The following is a 20724-nucleotide window of genomic DNA, read 5'->3' on the forward strand; positions in this document are numbered from 1 at the left end:
CACAACGCACCAAGGGAAAGCGACGGTGCGGACTTCCTCGACGGCGATGCTGGCAAACTTTCCAGAGCGCTCAAAGGCCTTGCCCGTGGAGAAGCCGCTGATCATCTTGAACTGCACGGCGCCGCCAAGTGCAACGACGGGGAAGGCGGCAAGGATGACCAGGCCAACGCGCCAGCAGTAGATGCAGGCAACGGTGATGCAGCCGAGGATGGTGAAAAGAATCTGCACAAAGAGACCAAGACGGTCACCGAGCGTGCCGCGAACAGCAGAGGCGTCGGACGACAGGCGCGTGGTGAGGATGCCGCGGGAGTGGCGCGGGTCATCGTACCACCCGGCAGACTTGCTCACCATCACCCGGAACACCATGTCGCGCAGCCGCATCGTCAGCCGCTCGCCAGCAACAGAGAGGAAGTACAGCTTGCCAATGAGGACAACAGTGGCCAGCACAGCAATGCCAATGAAGCCAGAGGCATACTGGTTCACACGCGTCTTGTTGTTGTCCGTGTTGAGGACGGTGAGAATCTCGGCAAGGAGCACGGCGTACACGGGCCAGATGAGACCCTCAATGGCGCCGCAGATGCAGCCCATCACAATGTACTTGAGCTCGGGCTTGTTCAGCTCAAAGGCCCAGCCCACCATGCTGCGGTCAACCTTGGGCACCTCGTCGGCAGCCTTCTCCACAGACTCGTCCATGTCCGCCGTCAGCCGTACTTCCACAGCCTTGGTGTTCTGCATCGACGAGGACGCCGTGCTCACGCCAACGTTGCCCGAGTCTGCCAGCACCTTGGCGTTGAGCTTGCCTGCGACGTCAATTGACATGCGGCCGTGCGGGCTGTTCTCGCCGCCGTGGCCGTGCTGCGCCTGCACCATGCGGTAGAAGGCGCCCTGCTGGTCAAGCAGCTCCTGCGGCGAGCCAGCCTCCACCACACGCCCGTGGTCAATCACTACAATCTTGTCTGCAGAGAACACGGTGGACAGGCGGTGCGCAATCATGATGGTGGTGCGGCCGGTCGATGCCCGGTCAAGCGCCTCCTTCACAATCGCCTCGCTCTCGTTGTCCAGCGCGCTGGAGTGGGGGAGGTGGGAGAGGAAAGAGAGGGTGCGGGCGCGAATGAACAAGGTGAGTGGTTGTGGAAGGGGAAAGCACAAGCGCGTGTGGGCCCAATAAATACCCGTACAACAACAACAACAGCAACAGCAACACACACACTCATAAACACACACACGCGCGCACGCCACACACACCACACACACGCACACACACACGCACACACACACACACCTGGTTGCTTCGTCGAGGAGGAGGATGTTTGGGGCTTTGATGAGAGCGCGAGCAATGGCAATGCGTTGCCGCTATCAGGCACACCAGCAAATCAATAATGCACGCATGTGTGCGTGTGTACAGCAGCGTGAGGGGAGGCGGAGAAGGAAACAAACGGCGCGTACACACCACAATGTCCGGACCCACCACCACCACCGCCACCACGATGATGGGTCCTGACCTGTCCGCCGGAGAGCTGTGTGCCGGAGTCGCCGACCATGGTGTTGTATCCGTCAGGCAGCGCCATGATGAAGTCGTGCGCATTCGCCATCCTGGAGACACGTCGCCGCGCGACATGGCATGATGTGAGGGCGGCAGTGACAAGATTGGAGGAGGGGGCTGAATGGGAGCATACCGTACGCATGCATCACTAACAGTGATACACCACCTTCAACACACACACACACACACACACACACACACACACACACACACACACACACACACACACACGCACACACACAAACCGTCACACAAACCGTCACACATCCACTCGCGCGTCCTCCCTCCCTCCCCCTCCCCAACACAAGCAACAAAACAAACACACCCGCCCTGCCCTGCTCCCCTCACCTTGCGGCGCTGTGGACCTCGTGCTCTGTTGCATCGTCCTTGCCAAGCGCAATGTTGTCTGCGATGGTGGTGGGGAACAGCACCGGGGTCTGGCTCACCAGGCCAATCTGTGACCGCAGCCACTGGATGTTGAGCTTGCGGATGTCTGTTCCGTCGAGCTCAATGCTGCCTGCCGTCGGGTCGTAGAAGCGCTCCAGCATGGCGACGGTCGTGGACTTTCCACAACCGGACGCGCCGACCAGCGCCACCGTCTCCTGCGGCTTCACCTCGATGTTGAGCTTGTGCAGGATCTGCTCGTCAGGGCGAGTCGGGTAGGTGAAGTCCACGTCCTTGAAGCGGATGTGGCCCGTGAGCTTGGAGGGCACCGCGCCTTCCTCGGACAGCGAGTCAATCTCGGACGGGCGGTCAATGACGTCGAAGATGGCGCGCGCAGCACCGCGGCCAGCGGCCATCACCTTGATGTTGGGGGCGGCCTGGCCAAGGGACATGGCGCCGATGATGACGGAGAAGAAGACAATAATCACCTCACCGGCCGTCAGCTCGCCCTCGTCAACGAGATACGACCCAAACCAGAACGTCACAGAGTACGAGATGAAGATCATGAAGAACGTAAAGCCCATGCCTGTTCCATGAGTGTGTGTGTGTGTGTGTGCGTGTGCGTGTGTGTGTGTGCGTGTGTGTGTGAGTGCGAGAAGGAGAAACAAGTTGGAGTGTCGAAAGGTTTGAGAGCAGCCAGTGTTCATCACAGCACAGACAGCAGCACGTTGCCCTCCCCCCACTCTCCAGCATACGCACCGCAACCCTGGATGAGACCGCCGTGCTCGCCGGCCTTGCGTGCACCGTCGAGCTCCTTGTGGTAGCGCTCCACCTCGCGGTCCTGCGTGTCAAAGGCAATGACGGTGCGGATCATGCGAATCACTTCGTCTGCAACGCTGCCCGCCGTTGCGTAGAAGCCCTGCCCGCCCGAGGACGCCTGCTCAATGTACTTGCTCATCAGCGCACCACCTGATGTGTGTGTGTGTGTGTGTGTGTGTGTGTGTGTGTGTGTGTGTGTGTGTGTGTGAGTGCAGTGGTGCACGATTGCGGTCGCAGCGGCGCGTTCGTGTGCAGTTGCGGGGACAAGACAGAAACAATGATCGGCTGCTGTCAATAAGCAGCAGCAGGAACAGCATCATCATCATCATCATCATCATCATCATCATCATCATCATCATCATCATCATCAGCAGCAGCAGCAGCGGTCTTGTCGCACCAATGCCGATGAGAGGGGCCATGCCGATGATGACGAGCGTCATTTTCCAGCCGTAGATGAAGCCGACAATGAAGCCGGCTACAGTCCGTGTGGGTAGCAAACGTGTTGCGGTGGTGAGGTGTGAGGGCTGACAACGGCACACTAGAAACGGCACTGAGCACTTTACACATCCGACTGCAATGCATTTCCACACACACACACACACACACACACACACACACACACACACACACAGACACACCCACACGCACCGCGAGCGCATGGTGTTGCTTACCGAGGAACATGCCGAGGAACTGGAGGAAGCTGCCGACCTTGTCGCCGAGCGCCTCTTGGATCTGCGGAACGTCGCTGGAGATGCGGGAGGAGAGGGCGCCGGTCTTGTGCTGGTCGTACCAGGCCATCTCCTGCCGTACCAGGGCCTTGAAGTACAGCTTGCGGATGCGCAGGCTCTGGCGCTGCGCAGAGAGAGTGAAGCAGGCGACTTGGAAGTATGACGTGACGGCAGCGCCGCACGCAAGGTACAGGATGTACAGGCTGGTTTGCGCCACGCTGTCAATCAGATCTGCCGGGTCGGCATCAGCGCCAAAGCTGTCAATCACCTGGAAAGTGTGCGCGTGCGTGTGTGTGTGCGTGTGTGTGTGTGTGTGCGCGTGTGTGTAGGGGATGGATGGTGAGTGCGAGAGAGGGTACGTGGGTGGTGGTGGTTGGTTAGCACCAAAAAGGAGCACACGAGCCAGCTTGGAATGAGCAAACAAGCCCTTGCACGCATGTATGCATGTATGCATGGGTGAATAACACGGCCCACACAACGTACATCGCCGAAGAAGACGACAAACGCGGGGGACAGGGCACCGTGAGCGAGGGCACACAGGGATCCAACGATAACCAGGACCCAGTCCTGCATTGGGCGTGAGCCATGCACAGCAGTGTGTGAGCAAAGCGTATACGTGAAACACAGCGAGCAGGCGAAAGTAAGAGGGAGCAAAGGCAGTGCAAGAGAGTGAGCGCAGACACACCCATCCACCCCTACACACCCACCCACCTACACATATGCACGCAAGCAGCATGCAACGTCATCATCAATAAACGCATGCATGCACGGGTGTGGTACGCACAAAGGCGTCGGCGTAGCGGTAGAGGGCAAAGTAGGAGACTGGTTCGAGTTTCTCTTCTTCCTCCTCCGTCTTGGCGTTCTTGTCAACCGCAGCGTTCTTATCCTCTTTGGCCTTCTTGCCATCACGGCTCTTGCCTGCGTGGATTGCGTCGATTGAGGGAGCAAGTCGGTGACAGCGAATGAACGTGTGGAATGAACGTGTGGAATGAACGTGTGGGTGGATGAGTGGGTGGATGAGTGGGCAACAAGCAGCCCCATATCACACAAACACACACACACACACACACACACACACACACACACACACACTGGACGTACGTCGGGCCATGGTTGCGGGTCGCAGTCAAGTGTTACGCAGCAGGCGCGGTATATCTGATCTGACACGGCAACACGTATCGCTGCTTGTTGTTGGTGTGATATGATATGGTATGGGTTGTGTGATTGGAGGGGGGTGGCACGTGGAAATGAGAACGGCAGTGTCAAACGATTTGTGGCGACAGTGCGCTTGGAAGAAATGAACACATCAGCCACAACCAGTGGCTTCGTCATCAGATAATCAGGTGCACACGCTCAAAGCAACAGACAGAAATAGACATGTCCATGCAAACGAACACGCACGGAGCGTGCACGCCTTGTTGCAAAAGGCCGCAACGGTGTTCACCACCGCCACCGCCGCCCATCACACTTCACAAGCAACCCGCGACTTCCTGTTGTTGCTCCAGCACAACGCCTCACCTCTTTCGCTGCTGTTGCTTGCTGCTCTTTCAGCTCTTACAGCGCGAAAATGAGCGTGCGTGTGCGCGTGGTTGGACTGCTGCTGTTTTGGTTTTTTCTCTTTTTTTTTCTTTCTTTTTGTGTGGGGGTGGCGTCATTTGGCGTCATCAGGTGTAATTTAACATTGAGAACTGCCTTGAAGGTCTTCGTAGTACCGTGGAAGTGGGCGCCTGGGCACAAAAAAACACACATGCACAACACACACAGAAGCATTCACATCACTCGTTGCCTGCGTGTTGGCGCACAAAGGAAGAAAACCAGTCGGTGGAGGTGGTTGTGCCGCGCTGGGGTTTTGGTTTCGGTGGATTGGCAGGTGTTGCGGTGGGAATGGCCATCGGCACATCGCTCGCGGGCGACTCGTGGCCCTCCGACCGCGGCCGCGGCTTTGTCTTCTTCCGCGTCATCGACTTGTTCTTGCCCCCACCCCGCGACCGCTGCTTGCCCTCTCGCATACCAGACCTCTGCTGGTGCTCCTGGTGCCCCTGCTGACCCTGATGGTGACGGTGGTGGTGGTGATCGGCTCCGCCAGCTTCCTCGTCGTCAGCGCCAGAGTTGACAAACACAATGTGGCGGATGTCCGCCTCAGACCGGGGCCGCGGCTTTGCTGACGATGACGAGGACGACGAGGACGACGACGATTTCTTCTTCTTGTCCTTGGATTTCTTTCTGGAGGAACGCCGCAGCGACAGGCGGCGCTGCTTCGGCTTTGCTGTCTCTGTCTCTGTCTCTGTCTCTGGCGCCGTCGCAGTCGCCGTCACTGTTGCAGTCGCAGTTGTTGTCAATGATGTCCCAATCTCACCATCCTCTTGTTGTTGCTGCTGCTTCTGCTGCTGCTGCACCTTGGGTGGGTTGTTGTTGCCGTCTTTGGCAAACGCGGCGATAAACGCATCAATGGAGCCGACCTGGCGGCCGCTTTGCGCCGTCGATGGCGGCATGGCTTGGTGCGACGCCAGTACCGATGCCCGTGAAGACGCAGAGGACAGCGCCTTGCTGTTTCCCCCTTGCAGTGATGATGCGGATGATGACGCGCGCGCAGATGTGGTGGCCGTAGCCGGTGCTGTCCCCTGCCCACCACCACGCCCATTCATCGGCCCCTCTTCACCAGGCACCCACGTATCCTCCTCAGACGCTAGCGAAGCGCGTGTGCAGCCGCCCTGGCTGGATACAGAGGTCCTGCTGCTGCGGCCACGCCCGCGCCGACCCCGGCCTTCCGCCTGCTGCTGGTGTTGCAGTTGTTGCTGTCCACTACCATTTGCTTGGCGCGCCCCTTCCCGCTCGCCACCAATGCCCCCACCACCAACCCCACCAAAGTCATCTTCAGCGTCTTCATCTTCCTCCTCCTCCTCCTCCTCATCATCATCATCATCATCCTCATCGCTGTGGGGTTGCGTGTGCTGGCGCTTGAGGTTGTTGAACACCTGCCTCACCCGCGCCGGCACCTCTTCGTCGTTGGTCGCGTGCGCGCTGAAGATGGAGTAGAACCCTTCCTCCATCTCATCATCGTGCAGCACAAGCGGGCCGGGCCGCTCATCGTTTGCCCACACGGACCCACGCACATCACCAGAGCGATCGAGGTGGTCATAGTCTGAATCCCGGCCAGCATGACCGCGCCCGCCGCCCTCGCCGCTGCCAACCGCCACCTCCCGCACCTCTCCAAACAAGCTGGCGTACTGGCTGCTGCTGCTGTGGCGCCGCTCCCGGCCGCCCACGTCATCTGGAGACGCCAACACCATGTCACCGTCATCACCATCACCACCACCAAAATGAGCGCGACTCCGATCACCATCCCGCGCGACAGACTGGCCAGATGTCGACAGGGTTGTGGACGAGTGTTGTCGCCACGGCCGGACCGGCTCTGCGTAGGTGTGCACCGCTGAGGCCGGCAGCGCTTGCGGGAAGTCCTCCGCACGCGCGTATGTGGCATCCGTGGCGTCTGACCGCCCGCTCTTCACCGTGCCAGACCGTGTCATGCTCGAGTAAATGCCAACGTCATTCGCGCGCGCATACGGCGGGTCCTCCACGTCGCGCGCATCATCAGGGACGCAGTAGTCCGAGTCCACCGATGACGCATCAGCATCACCTTCGCTGTCACTGTGGTTGACGCGTGGCTGGCGCCGCCGCGTGTGGCGTTGGTGGTGTTGGTGGTGTTGGGCAGGGTGTGCGTTGCTGGGGTTGAGATGAGGGTGCACGCTGCTGTGTTCTCGATCGTCCACAACCACATCGCCATGGTCGTCTCGCTGCAAGGAAACGCCGCCAAACTGTCAACCGTGCGTGCGTGCGTGTGTGTGTGTGTGTGTGTGTGTGTGTGTGTGTGTGTTCGGGTGAGTCACAGGGGCACAGCAATGGCAGGCAAATGCCGTAAAAGGAAATGGAATGCAGAGTTTTGCTGTTGTTGAGCGAACGTCGCAACACGCCCAGCAGCACACCAACAGCAGCATCTCATCCCTGTTGGGTGCAAATCACCATCACAATGCCCATCATTTCCACCAAAAAACAATTACAACCACCATCACCGCCACGGTGCTCACCTGAGTTGGGCTGGGGCCAAAGGCTTGGTGTGGCGACATGGCGTGCGCGCCGTTTCCACTGGCACCACCAACGGCCACTTTGCGCCCCGCAGACGGCTGCAGGCGCTGCGTCATGCGACGTGCCCGTCGCGTGCTTGCGCCGGCTGTGGCGTAGATGGACTCCTTTGGCTGCACCACCGCTGCTGCTGCCGTCAGGTAGTCTGGCGACGGATCAACACTGCAGATGGACGACCCGCTCTCGTCGCCCGCTGCACATTGTTGTGTGTGTGTGTGTGTGTGTGTGTGTGTGAACGAGGGAGAATGTAGAAAAGGTTGGGAAGCACACGGATACGTAGGCTTGTGCACTGGGTCCATTCGCAAGCCTTAAGACATGAACACACACACACACACACACACACACACACACACACACACACACACACACACACCAATGCGGCGCGGAGGAAGGCGTGGGGACGGGGACGCGGTGCTTGCGGAAGAGGGCTGGTATGCTTGCATGTACAGCTTTGGGCGCGTGCCGGGCTTTCGCCGCTGCGTTGCCCGCAGTTCTGCCGGCCGCCGCCGCTGCTGCTGTGGCGAAGGCGTTGTTCTCGACTCAAGCGCAGCCTGCATCCCATCAGCATCCGTGTACATGGGCAGATTCAACGCTACGTGGCCCGTGTTCACGGCGTGGACGTGGCCTCCATCGCCGCCGTACGCGCCGCTGAAATCGCGTGTGGGCAGCACCACTGCCGACCGCGGGGCCGCTGGTGAGCGGGACCGGTGACGCGTGAACCGCGACCACCACGACCCGCCACCAGTGCTGCCACCACTGGTCTGGCTGTTGCTTGCACCAGCAGCAGCCCCACTCGTCTGGCCCGTTGCAGCCGTCATGGTCGTTGTTGCCGTGTGTGCGCTGCCGCCGCTCTGCTGCGGGCTGGCCAGCTTGGCCGAGGCAGGCTCTGCGCCACGCCGGGCAGTGGCTGGCGATGCGTTGTGACCAGGCAGCATCCACGCTTGCAGCGGTGTCTCCGCCAGCCCAGAGTCGGAATCGCCATCAGCGTATACGGGCGCAACGCCTGGTGTGTGCATGTGTACATGTATGAACGCGTTTGAACCAGTGTAAGGGGTGTGGTTGTAGCATTGTAACAGGGAGGGGGTCGAAGGGAGGGGGTCGTAACGAAACGAAAACAACCAAGAAGGGGGCGGGCGAACGTGTACGAGGATGCATACACAGATACACAGATACGTAGTACACACAGACACAGACGGGCAGACAGCCCCCTCTCCTCAATGCGTCGAAGCAACAGCACCTGCTGTGTGCGGCAGCTTGACCACGGCGCCGTTGCGGCTGAGTGTGGACATCTCCATCTCGTTGATTGGGTAGAGGTCGGATTGCTTCGTGCGGTTACATGAGCGGCCAACCCAGTAGCAGTTGGTTGCAATAAATAGGCCGCCCAGGCAAAGCACCACAATCAACCATGCCTGTGACAAGCCAGCCCCACCAGAATCGCCTGAAATACACGTTTACATCACGCAGCGGCGAAGGTCAAAAATGAAGAGTGGGCCAGGTCATGCCCACCCATCATCTCAGCACAACACACAAACAGCCAGCCAGCCAGCCACACACACACACACACACACACACACACACACACACACACACACACACACACACACACACACGCGCGCGCGCGCGCATGCTCTCACCGTCGTTGCTGGCATTTGCCTCCTCTGGCGATGCAAAGCATGTGGTGTCAACGAGGGCCTCACAGGGGCGCTTCACGCCAAAGGGACAGGTGGACTGGCGACAAGCGCGCAGGGTCACCGCACCACAGTGAGAACAACGGCAGCGTACGTGCGCTCGTGCGTGTATGTGTGTATGTGTGCGCGAGTATTTTGCGGCATGGAAATGAGCACACAATTCCAGTGTGTGGAGCAAGCGCAACATGCAATGAATGGACGTACCTCTGGTGTGCATGGGAGGCACTGGAAGTTTGATTTTCCATCGCAAACCGAGGCGGCATAGCTGCCGTTCTCGCACGGGGCATCGCACGCGCGACATGCCACGCCATCGGGGCTAAACCTGCACATTGCAATTGGTGGTGGTGTTGTGATGTGAGCTGTGTCGTTGCGCGGCCGTGCGGCTTGGCAGCACTGGTTCACAGGGGCAGCAGGACAAGGCGCAGGGACACACAGGCGCACGAAGAGGTGCAAACAACAAACAAACACATGCAAACAAGCCAACAAGCAAACAAGCAAGCAAATACACAAGCAATGACAACTGCAAACAAACTGACGTGTCTGGCGGGCAAGGTGCGCAGCGCAAGTCTTGTGTTGCTGTGCATGTGTAGAGGGGAAACGAGCCAGAGGGACAGCCCGTGGCGCTGCAAGGAACACACGGCGTCGCTGGGTCAAAGTCGTGGTCTGTGTATCCTTCTTCACACGCATACTGCTCACAGTCTGGCACCGACCCTTCAGGCACATAGACGCCAGGGCTGCATTGCGCGCACTGGGCTCCGTCACCAACCGTGCCGGCAGGACAGGGGCGACACGCCGTGCGACTCGGCTCAAACTGGTCGAGGTAGCGGCCAGGTTGGCACGTGATGCAGCCTGGTGGTTGCAACAGGGCACGAACATGGCGCAGAACGAGGATGAGAACAAACCAAATCAGGTCAATGACAGGATGACGAGAAGGCAATGCCAGAAACCATAAATGTGCGCGCACATACACACAAATAAACACATACACATACACACGCACACACAAACACACATACATACACACACATACACAAACACAAACAACACACACACACACACAAAACAACACACACACAAACAACACACACACACATACACATACATACACACACACAAACAACACACACACACACACATACACACACACACACAACACAACTTTAGGACCACTACGAAGAACTAAAGACGCTCCTCTCGCGGGGTTATTGTATGAATTAACCTGGGAGAGTGACATAAGTGCTGAAGTTGTATGGGCGACATTCAAAAATTTATCATTTGCGGACAGGTGTTCGACGCCTACGAATCTGACTTTTATGGGACGGTGTGTCCTGTAGGCCACGTACGAAAGTCTCTTTGCTTGGCCGTTTATCGGCTAGACATGAACTTTAGTGCATTAGTACATTCGTTGAACGACTTCTTTGCAGAAGGTTTTGGAACATGAAAAGATTTGGCTTTTTGCGCACTGCTTCGCCTGCCGAACGGGCCCAATCGACTTTCTTGCACACACAACAACACACACACACATACACATACATACACACACACAACAACACACACACACACACATACACACACACACACAAACACAAACAACACATCAACCCACCCCTCACACAACATCGACCACAACAGCCAACACTGACCGCAGCAGTTGTCCTCTGCAGATCGCTTGCGGGCGGCGACGTCAACGGTGGTTGATGGCCCTTCACAGTCCCGCCCGCCACACGCAGGGCTCGGGTTCACACAGCTGCGCACGAGCGTGCGCGTGCGGTTTGCACGCTGCTCAACGCCGCACCCTTTCGGCAGCCATGGCGTCCATGGTGTCCACGACCCTTCCTGTGAAACCCAGAGCGACCAGCCGCCATCAACGCGGCACGCGCTGTCGCATGTCGCCTCTCCATACACGGTCTCATTGCGGACGTTTGTGACAGTCTGTGGACCAACGCAGCGGCACGACGGCCACGGTGACGTGCACGTGCGAACCCCAACGCGCTTGGAAACGCGCACGCGTTGCTGCCCACAGCCGATGGTGTCGACAAACTGCCAGTCGCTCCACTCGCCAAACACAAACGACGACCAGCCATCCTGCAGGGCAGACACGGGGACGGTCTGCATGTCATCTTCGACCACACGCGCATCGCCAACACACACGCGCGACGCGCACGGTGTGCCGGCAGCGTCGCATGCGCGAGTCACGTTGCGAGAGCGGGTGCGCTGCACTTCGTGCGTGCTGTTGCACGGCAGTCCCAGCGCGTCAATGTCTGGATAACCCCACGCGGACCATTCCGACATGTGTACAACCGCCCAGCCTTGGAACCCGTCGCAACAGTCCTGTGATCGAAACACGGCTTGGTTGCTTGCAGTGCTGTTGCTATTGCTGGTCGTGCCGTTGGGGGCGGTGACGGTGGTGGTAGTGGTAGTGCCTGCGTCTGGTACTGTTGGTGCCGTTGGTTGTGACGATGGTGCTGTTGGGCCAAGCGACCAATCACGCACAGTGCGCTGTGTGGAGACGCCAGCACACGCGTCTTGGTTGCACGAGTTTGGCGGGATGGCGCAGGTGCGCGCATCCTGGCGCCGCCGCACCCAAACGTTTGAAACGAGCGGGCAGTTGTCACCCGGGTTGGGTGTTGTCCACGCGCTCCAGTTGCCCAGCAGCCATTCGCTCACGTCTGCACTGAGGTTTCGCAGCGTCATGCTTCGCTGTTCCGTCACTGCCTCTGCCAGGTCCTCTGTGCACGGCTGTCCACCGCACACGGGCGCCACGCACTCGCGCATGCGGCGGCGGGTCCGTGCTTGCCCCTAACGCGAGGACGCATTGAAACGCAAACGGGAAGAGGGAGCGTGAGTTGGGGCGAGCGCTAGCGTGTGTTGAATGCAACAATATTCGCAAGACAAAGCAACGAAAGCCAAAGAAGCAATCTCACATGACACACGCAACAAGTAAAACAAACGAACCAGACAAAGCACACAGTCACACACATACACAAGACGGCGAGATAAACATACACACAGACACACAGACACACACAGACACAGACACACACAGACACACACAGACACACACACGCACAGACACAGACACACACACACACACACACACACCTGTGGAGTGTCGCAGAGAAGGAGATCGAGTGGGGGTTCCCAGGCAGACCAGGACCCCTCTTGCCATGGGGTGTATGTGGCATTGCGCACACAGCCAGGAACGCACGACTCTGCTGCTGTCCTGTTCTCCACCTGCACCGCAATGCGAGTGGTGGCGCCAACGCAATCACGGCCGCCGCAAGCCGGCGCGGGGTTTGTGCATGTGCGCACCTCCACACGCGTCCTGTTTCGCTGTTGCGCAACATCGCATCCTGGTGGGTCGAACGCCGACCACGCCGACCACTCGCTGCCATCTGGTGCGAACCACGCCCCAAAGGCACCGTCAACGGGCTGCCAAGTCACGTTGCGCACTTGGATGTCGACGAGCGTGGCGTCGCCCTCGCAGGGACGGCCGTTACACTGCGGCGCCGGGTTGGTGCATGTGCGGTTGAGCATGCGCGTGCGGTTCTGTGTCTGCGGGCCAGCGCAGTCTGCAGGCCAGGGTTGCGACCACTCTGTCCACTCGGAGACGGGCATGGGGTCAGACCACCCGCCGTCCATGTATTCATCAGCAACGCGCCGCTCTACATCCTCCACGATGCGCACGCGCTCGCCCTGGAACAAAGTGGTGGTGGTGGCGGCGGGTATGAATTGTGGTGTGTTCACGTGTGTGAGGTGTGGTGGTAGTCAAGTTGAAGGTTGAGAAGACGAAGGATCATGATGCACACAGACAGACATAAACATGCACGTTTGCAACACACACACACACACAGACACAGACACACGGACATAGACACACGCACACATGCACACGCACACATGTACACGCGCACACACGCACATACAGACATAGACACGCACTTACTCCCATTCTCACACACATGCAGCGTACCGAACACGAGACGCCGCCACAGCTTGGCGGCGGGTTGTTGCATTCGCGGGTTTGCTGCTTCTGCCGAAAGCGGCTCTGCTCAATGCCGCACCCCTCTGGCGCAAACTCACTCCACTCCGTCCAAGACCCATCCTGCCATTCCCCAAACTGGCCATCAACGGGGCAGCAGTTTTCCTCGGCAGTGCGCGTGCCAACTCTCGTGTCCACCACGCGCGTCTCGCCAACACAATCACGGCCGCCACACGACGGCGCCGGCGCCGTGCAGTTGCGCGTGTGTATGCGACGACGCGTGCGGTTCTGTGCAACACCGCACACGTCTGGTGTGTAGGCGGACCACTGCGACCATTCGCTCGTCTGCCAGGCGGTGAAGTTGCCGTCAACGGGGCAGCAGTTCTCCTCGGCAGTGCGGTACTCAATATCAACGTAGTCGCGCGTATCTGGTCCCGTGCATGCGAGTCCGCCACACGCTGGCGATGGGTTGGTGCACGTGCGTGTCTGCACCTGTGTTCTCGCGCGCGTCTGGTTGACCCCGCAACCTGCAGGGCTGTAGTCTGTCCACGCAGACCAGGGGCCACCACGCCACGTCGTGTAGCTGCAAAGATGGGGGAAGGGGGAGGTTGAGGGGAGACAGAAAGGATGGGTACACAAGCGCGCATGAATCACAGCAACAGCGGCAGGCAGGGAATGTAAACAGACCGCCACCGAGAACACGCACTAAAAGTTCACACAACGATACACAATCACACACACACACACGCACGCACACACACACACGCACGCACACACACACACACACACACACACACACACACACACACACACACACACACACACACACACACACACACACGAGACTCACTTTCCGTTGACAGAGCAGCAGTTCTCTTCTGCGGTGCGCACTTGACTCTGTGTGTCTGTGGCCGTGGGCGAGCCAACACACGCGCTTCCCCCACACACGGGCGCAGGGTCCGTACACGTGCGCACGCGCGTGCGAAGCCGTTCCCGCCTCTGTTCAACACCGCATTCGCTGGGCGTGTAGTCAGACCAGTTGCTCCACTCCTCCGGCGCCCACTGCGACCACTCCCCGTCTACTGCACAACAGTTGGCGCTGGCGTTGCGCGTCTGCGTCTCCGTGTCGATGTGTGTGCTGTTTCCAGGACAGGGCAGTCCGCCGCAAGCCGGTGCCGGCTGCGTGCATGTACGCGTGCGGCGGCGAATGCGCGTGCGCGTCTGTTCAACACCACACGTGTCCGGGGAGAAGGCCGACCAGGGGGACCACTCTCCAGCGAGCCAGGCAGTCCAGCCACCGTCAACAGGGCAGCAGTTGTCGGCGGCCGTGCGCGTGTCTTGCTCCGTTGTCACGCGGGTGGCGTTGCCCGCACAGGGAGCTCCCCCGCACAGCGGCGCAGGGCTCGTGCACGTGCGCGTTGCCACCACCTGCCGCGTTCGCTGCTGCTCAACGCCGCACTGCGCCGGCGACCACTCCGTCCATTCACCAGACAGCGACGGCGCGACGGTCCAGTTTGACCACCCGCCGTGCACGGGGCCACAGCAGTTGTCGCTCGCGGGCCGCGCATCCGTCTGCGCCACCTCCTCGCTTGCACCGCCATCGTTGCACGTCGACGCCGGCGGTGCGCAGTTGGGAACAACACACGTGCGCGTGCGCGTGCCCGTGCGCGTGCGTGTCTGGTTGACGTTGCACTCCTGCGGCTCCCACTGCGTCCAGTTGGACCAAGCGATGGGGGACCACGGCGACCAGTGCGCCTCCTCACGAAGCGGGGCGGCAGCATGCAGGGTGATGTTGTCAATGACAAAGGTCGCGTCGCTCGTGTCTCCCAGCACCACCTCCACACCCAGCTGCACGTAGTTGGCGTTGATGTCCGAGAAGAAGAGAACGTGGTCCTCCCACACGCCGCCAGCCGTGCCATTTCCCTCCTGCTGTTGCTGTTGTTGCTTCACGGTTGCCGCTGTGATGCGAGCCACTTCAATGGACTGATGCGGCAGGAAGATGCCTGGGTCCACCCCACTACCGCTGCCACCGTCTGTAGGCGGCGGCATTGTGCTGGTACGCATGGTGGTGGTGGCGGCGGCGGTCGTGTTCATGGACACCGTCGACGCCTGTGGTATCGCTGTTGTTGTTGTCGTCGTCGCTGCTGCGGTGGTGGTTGTGGGCGTGATCAGAGTGGTGCCAGCTGTTGTTGTTGTTGTTGTTGTTGTTCCGCCACCGCCACTGTCATCGTGGCGCGTGAGGTAGTAGACCACGAGCGAATCTGCTTGCTGTAGCGTGCCGTGCACCTCCAAGTGGATGCCTGCTGTCAGGTTCACTGCACACTCCGTGTAAAAGAGACCCGTGGACCAGCGGGCAGATGTCCCCAGCGCATGAGCCTCCAGCACGTGGTCAACAGCACCTGCTGCGACAGGCACCACCTGGCGCCGGCGATGTTGGTGGTATTGGTGGTGGTGTTAAACAAGGGGGGGGGGGGTCAACGTGTGAGAAGTGAGCTGTACATTGAGGCTGAGGCGCGAGTCACACAACAGAGACAAACAAGCACAGGAACACACAGACACACAACACACACACACACGACACGACACACACACAGACACACAACACACACACACACAGACACACAACACACAGACACAAACACAACACCTTAAAGTAGCCTCGTGGTGCTGGGGGTTGTGCAGCGGTGATGTTCCAGGATAGCGACCCTGCGGGCGGCGTGGTGTCGTTGCCGATACCCGTGGCGATGGGCACGTCATTGAAGTCCTCGCCCCACACCAAGATGCGCGCGGATGAAGGAATGTCCACCGCCCCAGGGGCAGTCGTGGCAGGGCATGGCGCAAGACAAGCCAGCACAATCACAGCCGTGGCCAGCAGCACTTGTGGCCGTACACGTCGGCTTGTGGCAGCCGCAGCCATCTTCACACTGCCCTGCCTGCGCCGCCTGCCCCGCATGTGTATGCACGTGCACTGGCCACCACCACCACCACCACAACTGCTGCTGCTGCTGTTGAGGTGTGTGGCTGCGGTTGTCAGCACTTGTGATGGCTGTGTGTGAGCCGTCAGCGTTACTCTCCGCTCTCGATGAGCAGTGCCATGGGCCTTCTTGCAAGCTGCGGTGGGCGGTGTGTTGATGGCTGCGTTGGCGATGGTGGTTACTTGCACCTTCTGCATAGAACAAGCAGCAACGCGAGTGTACGCGCGCGTGTGTGCAGGGCGTGTGTGGAGCGTTACAGGCTTGCCGCCGGGTTGGTCGAAGGTGACAAGGGATTGTCAGTGGCAAGCAAACCGAAGACCAACACCGAGCAGGGAGTGGTGGTGGGCTGGTGGATGGGTGCATGCAAAAGACAACGCGCCACTGCAGACTTGCCAAAGCCAACAGCATGGGCTGGTGCAAGCAAGCAAGCAAGGCAAGCAAGGCAAGCACGGATGTCTGGCAGCAAGGCACCAAGGAAGGAAGCATGTGTGCATGCATGCGCACATACAACACACAACCGTACACACGCACGCATGCACACAACGGTGCGCGCGCAAGCGTTCCCCGCTCACCTCCGTGCTGTTTGTTGTTTGCTGGGCGTGGCTGGTTTGGTTGCTGCAAAGGCGTGGTGGTGGGCGTGTGCATGTGCGTGTGTGTGTGTGTGTTGCTGTGAGCGACGTGCGGTCTGTGAGGGAGTGCGCGCCTGCCTCGCGCACATGGGCAGTGGCCGCCCACAACAGCAGCTAGCAACAACACACGTGTGTAGCAATGCGTTCATCATCGTCATTGTCATGGCGTGCCTTGCTTCTTGCTTGTGTGTTTGCTTGCTTGCTTCTTTGCCGAGGCAAACTCAACATCCCCAACAAGGTGGAAGCAATCAACAACACACCTTTGGCTACGTATGCTTCGCAGCAAGAGAAACGGGCGTGGGATGCGTTGGTTCGTGCACACGCTTGCACACGCTCGAGTGAAGGAAACAATGGATCGATCAGAGGGGAAGGAGGGTGCGATGGTGGTCGACGATCCGGGCTGGTCGGGTGCGTGTGCGTGTGTGTGTTTTGTTTGCGACGTTCCTCCTTCTTCTTCTGTTTCGCGTCCTCCCTTTATCTTCTCGTTGTTCGTTTCGTTGTTTTCGTTGGGCGTCACGTCGTTGCCGAATATTCTATGTTATATCTTTCACAAACAATCTTGCCTAGCACGAAAGGCACAAAAACTTGCGAGCGAGAGCGAAGCAGCAACCGACAACGAGTGAGCGAGAAGCAAGTCAAGCCAAGCAAGGTGAGAGGAGGAAGGGGCTTTGGTTGGTTGGTTGGTGTGTGAAGAGTGAGCTGTGCGTGGGTCGTGGGTCGTGGGTCATGGTGATGTGAGCTGCTGTGTAGTTAAAGACAAAAAGTGCGTGCGTGTCATTTTGTTAGTGGAGGGAAAGAAGATCGTTCAGCTTCTGTGGGTTGATGTGGATTCGTGAGAAACAGCACACCACTGCTTCGTATTCCAGCCGTCAGACTCGCTCGCTTGCTTGTAGCTGGCTCGTACTTGCACATCTGAAGTCGTTTCTTGTGTGTGTATGGGTGTGTCTGTCTGTTTGTGTGTGTGTGCGTCATTTCCTTTTCCGCTGAGCATCCCCACCTGGCGTGTAGGTCGCACACACACACACACACACACGTAGACACACACACACATAGACACACACACATAGACACACACACATACACACAAGTCACACTCATTGGCTGATTCCTTGTGTCTCTCCTGCTCACCCTCTGTCAATTACTGCTGGTGACTTGCTTGCTTCACACCCCACCCTCCTGCGTGCTGCATGTGTGCACGCTCAATCAACACCAGGGAAATTCAGAGAGACCCAGCCCAGCCGTCAAGGCACAGCATCTTCTTGGCCGTGTCGCGTGCATCACGGGTGTGACACCAGCCTCACCTGTCCCTTGTCCTTCTGCTTGGGTGATTGTTTGTGTCGGTACCCGCGTTGATTGGCTGGTGCTCCGCAACTACAACCACCACGAGCTAGCAGCGCGAGCAGCAGCTACAGCTACAGCAGTAGTAAGAAGCAGCAGCAATAAGAAGCAGGGGCAACCAACACCCTCCATCACCAAACCGTTGACGACATCATTGGTCTGCGTGGCTGGGCGTGATGTTTCGCCGTAAGAACAAGAAGAAGAGCAGCGGCACCAAATCCCCGCTGGGCCCTGCACCAACATCATCAAGCCCCTCCACCATGTCGCTTCCCTCCCAGAGACGCGCTCAGAAGAAGACCAGCAAGAGCGCCATTGAGCTCTACGTGTACCATCTCGACAATGAGGAGTACAAGTTTGAGCTCTCCAAGCACGCGACCGGCACAGACCTCCTCAAGCTCTTCCTCAAGCGGTCCGTGTATGTGTGTGTGTGTGTTTTGTTTGCGCATGGGGGTGTATGATGGGTATATGTGTGCTGGAGTGTGCGTGTGTGTATGTGTGCATGAGTGTGCGTGTGTGTGTATGGGTGTGTGTGTATGTGTGCATGAGTGTGTGTATGTGTGCATGAGTGTGCGTGTGTGTGTATGTGTGTGTGTATGTGTGCATGAGTGTGCGCAGCCTGTCGCTTTCTTTCCCTCCTTCGATCTGTGGTGTATGTTTGCTGCGTGGTATACCACTGCATGCGCTGTTTGACTGGCTTGTGTAGTACGTGCTCGACAAGTCCTCATTTGCTGCTGCTTCTGCTGTTGGTGCTACCTGCTGTTGGTGCAACTTACACTGCTGTGGTAACAGAATTGGGGCCTTGGATGAGGTGGACTATTTTGGATTCTACTTTCCATACACGGATCCCATCGTCTGGCTGACAGAGGAGCAGATCAAGAAGCAAGCAGGTTGGTCGCTGCTCGACGGTGGCGGGACGGTGGAGAAGGAAGGGGAGAGAGGGAGAGGGTGTGTGTGTGCGTGTGAATGCATAGCTCTTTGCTTGTGAGATGCAGTCTTATTCACCGACGACTTACCTCGACACACACACACACACACACACGTAAACACACACGTATACACACACGTATACACACATGAATACACGCACACACATGTATACACACATGAATACACACAGACATCAAGAAGCCGGTTGTGTTGGAGTTTGGCGTTAAATTCTTCCCCTCCAATCCGCGCAAAGTTGTCAGCGAGCACACGCGCTTCCTCATCTTCCTCCAGCTCAAAGAGGTGCACGCATACACGAGCCAGACATATGGGAAGATGGATGGATGGATGGATGGAAACGGACCGTGTGTGAATGCGCTTGTATGTCTAGTATTGGCGTTGCTAGTGCTTGAAAAGTGTGTGCGTGTGTGCGTGAGGGGTGTGTACACCATTTCACGTGTGCACCCCATTCCACTTATTGGTCCCTCCCACTCACTCCCACTCACTCCCGTTTCAACTGCCGCGCGCACGTGTGTCGACAGGACCTGGCGATTGGGCGCTTTGTGTGCCCAGCACCAGACGCCATCCGCCTCTGCGCCCTCGCTGTTCAGATTGAGCTCGGTGCGTTTGCGTGTAGAGGGGTGTTGCTTCGTCTGGTTGTATTTGTGGTGGGGATTCGTGGGTATTATGTCAATCATGGCGCTGTGCTTGCTTGTTGTGTGTCCTACCATCACCTCACACGCACCCTCACGTTCACACACCCTCGATCTCTCTCTCTCTCTCATCTCTCTTTATCGCACACACACACATGCACACACAGGCGACTATGATGCGGAGAAGCACCCTGCCGGGTACCTGTCGGACATGCTGCTGCTGCCGGATCAGACGGTCGATGTTGAGGCAGAGATTGCCCGCTGGCACCGCGCCCTCGAGTGAGCACTTGCTTCGACTTCCTTGCATGAACGCGTTACTCTCGCTGCTTTCTTGTGTGTTGCGTGTGTTGCGTGCTGCTTGTGTGCGTGCGGTGTGCTCTCGTGTGGGTTGTGGCTTCTCTTGTTTGTCTGTGGAACCTGTGGGTCGTGCACAGCACATCTTGTTGCAATACCACAGCAAATCACCGACTCACCTCACCCACTTCCCCCGCATTGCCCACGTCGCCCATTCCTCCCACAGCCGCATGACGTTCTCCGAGGCGGTGCAGGCGTACCTGAGCCTTGCGTCGCGGCAGCACTTGTACGGCGTTGATCTGCACCCGGCCAACCTCTCCCCAGACGACCCGTGCTTTGTTGGCATTTCCGCACAGGGCATTCGCCTCTACAACGCACACCTCGGCGTACGTTATGCTTGTTTGCTGCTGTTGCTGCTGTTGCTGTTGTTGCCGTTGTTGCTGTTGTTGCTGTGGTGATGGGAAGCAAGAGGGATGTTCCTGCTGCACTTTGGAGAGCATGCAGTCGCAAAGCAGCACCATTCCTCACCACACACGCACACAAACATGAGCACACCTTCTCAAACACACACACACACACACACACACACACACACACACACAACAACATGTATCGCCACCGCCTACC

General features: G+C 58.4%; 3 protein-coding genes across 3 annotated transcripts in view; 1 reads left to right on the forward strand and 2 right to left on the reverse strand.

Annotated features, from left to right (window-relative positions):
- The window catches only part of PTSG_00709 (multidrug resistance protein), a gene marked incomplete at both ends in the record, with an annotated part of 7277 nt that extends 2692 nt beyond the window's left edge, over positions 1-4585 (reverse strand). Inside the window, 10 exons of the mRNA XM_004998120.1 lie at positions 11-1066; positions 1283-1353; positions 1503-1593; positions 1892-2513; positions 2687-2896; positions 3144-3221; positions 3418-3742; positions 3958-4041; positions 4259-4392; positions 4576-4585. Of these exons, the coding sequence (XP_004998177.1) occupies positions 11-1066; positions 1283-1353; positions 1503-1593; positions 1892-2513; positions 2687-2896; positions 3144-3221; positions 3418-3742; positions 3958-4041; positions 4259-4392; positions 4576-4585 (2681 nt within the window). The remainder of the gene's footprint in view (positions 1-10; positions 1067-1282; positions 1354-1502; positions 1594-1891; positions 2514-2686; positions 2897-3143; positions 3222-3417; positions 3743-3957; positions 4042-4258; positions 4393-4575) is intronic.
- Positions 4586-5116: 531 nt separating this feature from the next.
- PTSG_00710 (uncharacterized protein) lies at positions 5117-17450 on the reverse strand. The gene is made up of 14 exons (XM_004998121.1): positions 17149-17450; positions 16832-16874; positions 15932-16450; positions 14135-15702; positions 13276-13867; positions 12405-12998; positions 10946-12101; positions 9839-10151; positions 9507-9624; positions 9249-9342; positions 8852-9052; positions 7988-8617; positions 7560-7807; positions 5117-7289 (listed from the first exon to the last, which is right to left on the reverse strand). The coding sequence occupies exons 3-14, from the start codon at positions 16235-16237 to the stop codon at positions 5250-5252; spliced, it is 7860 nt and encodes a 2619-aa protein (XP_004998178.1). The 5' UTR covers positions 16238-16450; positions 16832-16874; positions 17149-17450; the 3' UTR covers positions 5117-5249.
- The window catches only part of PTSG_11631 (uncharacterized protein), a 13559-nt gene continuing 10275 nt past the window's right edge, over positions 17441-20724 (forward strand). Inside the window, exons 1-7 of the mRNA XM_004998122.1 lie at positions 17441-17537; positions 18102-18635; positions 19016-19113; positions 19344-19453; positions 19693-19771; positions 19971-20082; positions 20324-20483. Of these exons, the coding sequence (XP_004998179.1) occupies positions 18403-18635; positions 19016-19113; positions 19344-19453; positions 19693-19771; positions 19971-20082; positions 20324-20483 (792 nt within the window). The 5' untranslated portion in view covers positions 17441-17537; positions 18102-18402. The remainder of the gene's footprint in view (positions 17538-18101; positions 18636-19015; positions 19114-19343; positions 19454-19692; positions 19772-19970; positions 20083-20323; positions 20484-20724) is intronic.

This window comes from Salpingoeca rosetta, assembly GCF_000188695.1.
Source record: "Salpingoeca rosetta unplaced genomic scaffold supercont1.2, whole genome shotgun sequence".
Lineage (NCBI taxonomy): Eukaryota > Choanoflagellata > Craspedida > Salpingoecidae > Salpingoeca > Salpingoeca rosetta.

Coding starts and splice junctions, on each gene's coding strand:
- PTSG_00710 (XM_004998121.1), bottom strand. CDS start 16,237: ATGCGGGGCAGGCGGCGCAGGCAGGGCAGTGTGAAGATGGCTGCGGCT. Junction 15,703..15,931: donor CACCACGAGGCTACTTTAAG/GTGTTGTGTTTG, acceptor CGCCGGCGCCAG/GTGGTGCCTGTCGCAGCAGG. Junction 13,868..14,134: donor TGCTGCTCTGTCAACGGAAA/GTGAGTCTCGTG, acceptor CCATCTTTGCAG/CTACACGACGTGGCGTGGTG.